The 7,496-nt window shown below is 54.0% G+C and overlaps 1 protein-coding gene across 1 annotated transcript; it reads right to left on the bottom strand.

The window, feature by feature from the left end:
* Nucleotides 1-309: 309 nt before the first annotated feature.
* LOC133629345 (inositol 1,4,5-trisphosphate receptor-interacting protein-like 1) lies at nt 310-2,031 on the bottom strand. Its single transcript, XM_062020003.1, has one exon. It carries the CDS (start codon nt 2,029-2,031, stop codon nt 502-504), a length of 1,530 nt encoding a protein of 509 aa, XP_061875987.1. The 3' UTR covers nt 310-501.
* Between the last annotated feature and the right edge of the window lie 5,465 nt (nt 2,032-7,496).

Genomic DNA, 7,496 nt, shown 5'->3' with positions numbered 1-7,496 from the left:
TGTGAAAGCCCCTCTTCTTCTCCAAGAGAAGGGGAGGAAGTTCCTGAGTTCTCGCTGTCATCTTTTTGAAGTTACAGCCTGCTTAGGAACAGCACGTGAGTCTCCTTCTCTGGAGACATTCCAAACCCACCTGCACGAGTTCCTGTGTGACCTACTCTAGGTGGTCCTGCTCTGGCAGAGGGGTTGAACTAGATGATCTTTTGAGGTCCCTTCCAAACCTTAAGGTGCTGTGATTGTGCTGAATGCTCCCTGCCTCTGGGCAGCCCAGAAGCCAGTAGCCTGGACCTGCGTTCCCCACAGAGGGACACACGGACGCTCACAGGCCGGGCCTTTGTTCAAACAACCGTTTACTCAACTACTTCTTCAAACAAGCAACTATGTACAAGGTCAAGCTCCCAGAGACACCTCAGGGAGCGAGAGCAATCGCTAATGGGAAGTGCTGAGTCTCTCTTGCCAGGCTCCTGGCAATGGCCCCTTCAGCTGCATCGGCTCCCACTCCCCTCAGCTCTCTGCCTCAAGACCTCTTTCATCCTCACGGAAGAGCCGTCTTGTGAGCCGATCTTGCAGCTGCTCACAGTCACGCAGTGCCTCGGCGTGGGCAGCCGTATCGTCTGTCAGGTGCTGGAAGAGGTTGATGGGTTTGGCCTCTCGGAAGGCAGGAGGCAAGACGATCTCCTCGGGCACGTTGTGGTTGCCAAAGAAGAAGTGGTTGAGGCGCTTCTCCTCCACTCTGCGGCGCAGGTACCGCATGATTTCCTTCAGGCGCGGCAGCAGATACCTCCTGCGCCAGTCTGACAGGGGAGTGGTGGTCAGGAGGTGCATCACAACCGTCTTGATGGTATAGGTGGAAAAGCCCGTTCCTGGCACCATGCGAGCGCAGAGCTGCAGGCAGTTGAGGTGGTAGCTGCCAGGCGGGGCGTTCCTGGCCACGTGCCTGAAGAACTTGGCCTCTGCCACAGCGCAGGTCTCAGGCCACGTTGTGCTTGGGGTGAAGAAACCTGCTGCAGTCTGGCTGCTCACAAAGATGTCTGAGTCACCTTGCTGCACGCCAAAAAGCAGCTTGACAAAGAGAGGTCCTCGGGAGGCGTTTGACAGCTTCAGCTTGCAGGAGTGTCTGGAGAGCTGCAGCTGCATCCGGTAGCGGCGAGACTGAGGCAGCTCCCCCCAGGCTGACATCACCAAGTTCTGGAACCAGAGGGCAGTTTTATGAACATCGAGGTAAGGGCCAGTGCAGAGGGTGTCGAGGACACTGGGACCCTGATTCCTCCTCCGTGGCTCCTCAGGGTAGTGGAGGAAGCACGGCGCGTCTCCTGCCGGCTCCTCTGCGCTGCAGGTGCACTCCGGGGACACACGGACGCAGAAGTTCTTTCCCGGCAGTTCCTGTGCAAAGTCTGGCTCCAGGTGGAAGGAGTAGCCATGGGGGGCCTTCAGGGGCACGAGCATGCGGTATGTGACGTCGCTGTCGCAAGGATTCCAGCCTTCGAAGGCGCTGCCCACGCCGATGGCTGGCTGCAGCTCCGGGGAGGAACTGTTGGCCAAGTGCCCTTGCAATAAACGGAGGAGGTCATCCAGCAGCTCCTGCACCGTGCTGCTGGTGTAGCACAGACTGAGCACTGTCCACTGGATGCGCCTCTCATAAATCAAAGCGTGGTGCCTCTCTTCAACAGTTTCTCCTTCGCTTTCTACCTCCTGGCAGTGTGTGTCACTGCCTGAGCTCTCCTCACTGCTGCTGTCGTCTGTGTCAGGGCTCCTTCTCCTGGTCCACCAGTACAGTCCCAAGAGCAGGACCAGGACTGCAGCAACGATCAGGTCTTCCCAGGAAATGACGGGCTGCCTCGGCTGCCTCGGCGGCACCAGGAAACTGGAGTTGATGCCACTCAAATATTTGAGCCACTCAAATATTTCTCTCGCCTGCTGGATCAGCTGCTCTTCTGTCGGCTTCAACACGGCCTCGTTCATCCTGGCATAACACTGCTGTGCCTCTGGGATGAAGAGCGACAGCAGATTGGCGAAAAAGCGCACGAGCGCCATGATCTGCAGGGAGAGAGAGCGAATGGGTTCAGTGGGGTGGGAGGGAGGGAGCTGGCAGCGGGGAAAACAGGGGCCAGGAGCGGGGGCCGGTTGGAGAGGGGCCGAGGCAGGCGGGAGGCACAAGAGCTGTGCCAGCCCTGCCGGCGGCTGGGCCCTGGGTGCCGGGGCAGAGCGCAGCCTGCCGCCGTCCCCCTCCTCCTGCCGCCTGCGCGCTCACCGCTGTCCCAGCGCGTACTGGGCCCGTGCTGCCCCTGGTGCCCCTTTATAGCCGCCCCCCGCTGGCACGGCCTCTGATGTCACAGACACCCCACAGCTGCCCCCCACACCCACAGAGGACTGACCCATCCTGACCTCTACTCAGTACAGTCAGAGGCTGACAAACTGGGCGACCGCGAGAGGCACAAACTGGGCGACCGTGGTGTTCCTTTTGGAAGCCATAGCACCGAGGAGAAAAGAGAACCGAGGGTCTCTTGAAAGAACATTGGAACGGTCTGTGTCATAAATGCAGCCCTTCAGTACCCGTGAGTATAAGGTTGGCACTGTGACGTTAATAAACCGATGTAACTCCTGTGAACGGTGTGTCAAATGGGCCTGTTCACAGCAGCTTGTAGATTCCCCGTCACTTCACATGGATTGAATCTTTTTCAGTACAAAACCAGGGTTTCTTTTGTAGTCTGGACGTATTTCAGACACATTATTGCATGTACATGACTGGTATTGCCTAAGAGAGTGTGAGTGGTGAATCCCCAAACAAGGCATGCAGAAGAACTGCGGGGAAGGATTTCTTCCCTGTGAGGCTGCCCAGATGGGTTGTGGAGTCTCCTTCTCTGGAGACATTCAGAGCCCACCTGGGTGAGTTCCTGTGGGATGGGTAGGTCACTGTTTGACAGACACAGCTGAGCCATGTGAAAGAGAATGCTCAACATGAAGAATATGGTAAGTAAGGAATGAAGTGCCAGAGGCACGGAGTTGCTGACATTGGTGGTTGTCATGGTTTGGCCCAGCCAGCCCAGCAGCACCACGACAGTCTCTTGCTCGGAGCCTCCATCCACCCCCACCCTTGTTAGGATGGCAGAGGCCCAGCGAAATGGGAGTAAAAAGATCACCAAGGTTGTTGTGGATGGAGACAAGGGCAGGGAGGGCTCGCTGCCAGTTACAGTTCTGGGTAAAACAGACTCCAGTGCTCGACTGAGAGAGGAAAGGAGGAAAGGTTATTCTACAAGAAACAGAACGGAATAAAAGCAAAAAGGGAGCAGGATGGTGAGAAAATTACAACCAGAGCTTTAAGATCTCCCTTCCCCAGCCCTCCTTTCTTCCCAGGCCCAGCTCACTGCTCCCCAGATCTCTCCCTCCTCCCCCCTCAGCGGCTCAGGGGGGCAGGGAATGGGGGATGTGCTCACTCTCTCACAGATGGGCTCTGCCACTTCTCTCTGCTCAGATGAGTACAACTCCTGGCATTCTTTCCCTGCTCCAACACGAGGTCCCTCCCCCAGGACACAGTCCTTAATGAACTTCTCTGGGATGGGTTGCTCCCAACAGCCGCGGCTTCTGCCCATACAGGGTCCCTCACACGGGACACAGTCCTTGGTGAATGTCTCTGGTGTGGATTCTTCACCAGGGTTGCAGTTTCTGCAGTTACAGGGTCCCTCTCTCGGGACAAGGCCTCTTCTGGGCATAAGTTAAATGAGCTGCTTTGTCATGGGTTCCTCCCCACAGTTACAGCTGTGGATATTGGGTCCCTTCCTCGGGACACAGCCGGCTCCTGCCATAGTCACTGTCCCTGGCTCGGGGCCTTTAATGAAGTGAATCGCTGCCCCTGGTCCAGGGTCAGCTTTAGCAAAATGAGTCTCTGCCCCTGATGCAGGGTCTTTAAAGAAATGAAAATAAACCTCAGCTTCACCAGGTCTCTCCATAGAATGCCGGGGAGTCTCTGCTGCAGCACACCTCCTCCTCTCTTTCATCGCTGACCTTGGAGTCCGCGTGGTTGTTCCTCTCACTGTTCCTACTCCTTGCACCAGCAACAGCCAGAAGAAGAAGAAAGGGCAGAAGAAGGAAGAAGATGGAGGAAGAAACTTCCTCTGCCTTCTTAAAAAGTGATGGTGGAGGCGTCTCATTGGCTCAGCCCCAGCAGTGGGTCTGGCTCAGAGCAGGGGACAGTTGTGAGCAACTTCTTACAGGAGCCACCTTTACAGCCCCTTCCCCCTTACCAGAAAAGGCTGTCATGGCAAACCATGACACCCGCTCAGCCTTTGTGCTGTGTTCCACTAAAGACAGTGTTTCCATCAAGCCAGCATGATGAGAAAGCTGTAAGCCAGTACCTTAGAGTTTCTTCCTAGATGATGTGCATCTTACCTATGAAGTATTTGGTTGAGAAATAATGTTGAGCAAGTTCTTACCACAAAAGTCATTGGAGGATGTGTTTATTTACACAGCCACAGCAGGTGGGCTGGTCTTTAAAGAAAGGCAACATTGCAGGAGCTGTACCTGCTATGGCTCAGCCTGGTGTGCTGCACATTTGGTGGGAGGTAAGAGAAACCAAAACATGAACCAGTTGATGTTTAACATAGTGCAGACTCATCTGGGAGAGAAGATTTAGCGGCTTGTTATCACCAGATTGAACAGGAATTGTTTTACAAATGACCTAACCAAAAAGAGAACATGCCTAGTTCTTGGCCAGGTGTGAAATCCACTTGACCAGGCCCAGGCCACTGTTTGTGGAGCTCTATGAAATCAATGATAGCCTCATGTTGGCAGCTGGAATGCTGTGTGTGTACTTCACAGCAACACACAGAGTCACAGAAAGAATGGACGTGAAATAAGGGAATCTGTCAGTAGCTGAGGTGATGCTCTTCACATCTAAAGGAATTCTCACATTCACTTGAAAGGCAACAGTCACCTGGCAATGATGATGTCACAGTGTCATCACCCAGGAGCAATGATATCACCTGAGAATGATGATACCACAGTGCCAGCACCTGGCAACGAATGTGTCCCCTAACAGCAGTGGTGTCAGCTGAGAATGATGACATCACAGTGCCCAGGAGAGTATAAAAGGGGGGTCCTCCCAGGTCCTGCTGCCAGATCTGGCCTGGGCAGCCACCTGAGAGGAAGCTCTTGATGGGGCTGAGGGAGGAAGGCAAGCCAGAGGCTGGAGGTTCGCAGCTGCTCCTGGCTAAGCCACTTTCCAAGCTCATCTGAGGGACAAGGAATCTTCTTCAGCTGCAGAGCAGGAGCCAGAACACAGGACTGCCTTCTGGAGGGGCATTGCAGAGCTCACCATCCTCATCCCCTGTGGAGCAAGGGGCAGCAGCCGTAAGCAATAGGGGTCCTGATGCTTTGGAGTACTCACTGCCAGGCGTGGGATGGATTCTTGTCCCCAAGGTCGATCAGGCCTGGGGCATTTGGCCACTCAAGGAAGCCCCAGAGATGGCTCTAGGTTGAGGGAGAAGAGAGGCTTGTGCATCTCGTGGGAGGCATGAGCAGCCCGTGGGACCAGGAGGCAGGTCTGCTCACATGCTCAGGGAGTAGCCGATCGCCAGCACTGGGGTCAGGAAGGAATTTTCCCCTGGGGCACGTTGGCACAGGTCCCCAGGGGTTTTTTGCCTTCCTCTGCAGCATTCAGCATGACTGCTTAAGTGTCAGGGCTCCTTTGGTCCATTTGGGCTGGGCTACTGCCCGCTGTCGTGCACCACCAAGGCAGCCTCTCGTGCCCTCCAGCTGACAGGAGGAAGGCTTTTTTTCCCCAAGGTGCACTAGCAAGTGTCCCTGGAGGGTTTTTTTGCCTTCCTCTGCAGCACTGAGCATAGCCTTTAGCTCCTTTGAGCCATTTTTTGGCAAGTACCTACATCGGCTACTCCACAACAGTGGCCCTGGTGCCCACATCCAGGGGGAGGAAGCTTTCTATACACTTCTTGTGGGCCATCCTCGGGGCTTGCTTCTCATCTGCTGTGGCACTGAGCACAGCCCCTTGTCAGGGTTCCTCTGGCCCATTTTGGTTTCTTGCCTGCTGCTCTTGTACCTCCAGCCTCTTCTCCAGCCTGGAGAACACTCTTGTGCATTTTGCACTTTGTGGCCTCCATCCTAAAATCATTTGCAGCAAAACTGTGTGCTGGGCAATGTTTTCTCTCTTCTCTGTCAAACCTCCTCATTGCTTTTGGATGGGGATGGTCTCTCGGCCATGCTGGAAGCCTTCATGTTCCAGGGGCATCTGGTGGTGTTGCTCTCAGCTTCAGATGCTTTGGGCCCAAGACTTGCTGGGCTGAGTCTTGCTGGAGAGCTCCCATGCTTGCTGCTGGCAGGGGAGCAGGCTGCAAAGGGAAGCAAGCCCAGCTGGATCTCCCATTCAGAGCCTGCCCACCTGCTTGGTGGCATGCAGCACCTTGCAGCCTGGCATAACTGTGTCTGCTCTGACTTCCACCACTCCCTTTCACATCCTGGGCTCTTACCAAGCTTCTTTTGCTGTGTTTGAGGTCCTGCCCGGTGGCAGAGACCACATGGCATCAGTCAGCAGCTGGGAGGAATGTGCCTCTTAACCAGGAGATGAGATCTGAGTGTATCCCTGCTTTCTCTTTTGCTTTGGAATATTCCTTGATCACTATCATCTGACTTTCACCATCTGGAATGCACCAAGCCAAAGCAGCTCTGCTAGCAATGTGCATACCCATCTGCATGGCAGCTCTCCTCATCTGCTTGTGCTGCTTAGGGACAGAAAAGATGTGAAGGAAGATTTTTGGCGTCTCTTTCATTGCACCTGACCTGTGAGAAGTGAGATGAAGAAACATGGTGTTGATTGGAGAGAGCTGGGCTTCCTCCCCAGAAAAACTGGCCATCACTGCAGTTCGTTGGAGTCTATTAACTGACAACCTCCATCCCTTTGGTTTGGGAGTCATTGTTGAAGCTTGATGGTGGGTCTGGAACAATGACAGGATCTTCAGCCAAGCACCCAGGGAAGGGAAATGTACTGTGTGAGGAGGATTTGTTCTGTGAGTGAAGCTGCCTCATCATCCACAGACTTTTCTCATCAGTTTTTGCCTGTTTAAAAAGCTCAGGCTGGGATAAAAGTTGAACATTTAAGGTACCAGATTTCTCTGGCACTGCTGATCCTTTCCATTGGCACCATTTCCTTTCCATACCATGGACTTACACTGGGTAAGGATCTCATTGGTTTAGTTTCAGCTATATTCTGGCCATAAGTTTGTAGTGGATGGGGATTTTTGCCCTTCCTTTGGTGCTCAGTTGAGCATTTCAGAAGGTACAAGATTTCTCTGGCACAACTGATCCTTTCTTTTCATGTACCATGGGTTTATGCTGGGTAAGTATTGTATGAGTTGAGTTGCAGGTATGTTCTAGCCATAGGTTTGTAGTGGACGTGGGGACTTTTGTCCAGGTGCTCCCTGGAGTTCAGGAGTTGGTCAAGGACTGAGGTAAGTGCCTCTGCATCACAGCATTTCCCTTCTCAGGTGTCA

The sequence above is a fragment of the Colius striatus genome, unplaced genomic scaffold (assembly GCF_028858725.1).
Source record: "Colius striatus isolate bColStr4 unplaced genomic scaffold, bColStr4.1.hap1 scaffold_40, whole genome shotgun sequence".
Classification (NCBI taxonomy): Eukaryota; Metazoa; Chordata; class Aves; order Coliiformes; family Coliidae; genus Colius; species Colius striatus.
Note: the sequence above shows the minus strand (reverse complement) of the source record. Positions and strands in the feature narration are given on the sequence as shown.

Bases quoted from the DNA above. Each gene is read 5' to 3' on its own strand.
- LOC133629345 (XM_062020003.1), bottom strand. From the start codon at position 2,031: ATGGCGCTCGTGCGCTTTTTCGCCAATCTGCTGTCGCTCTTCATCCCA.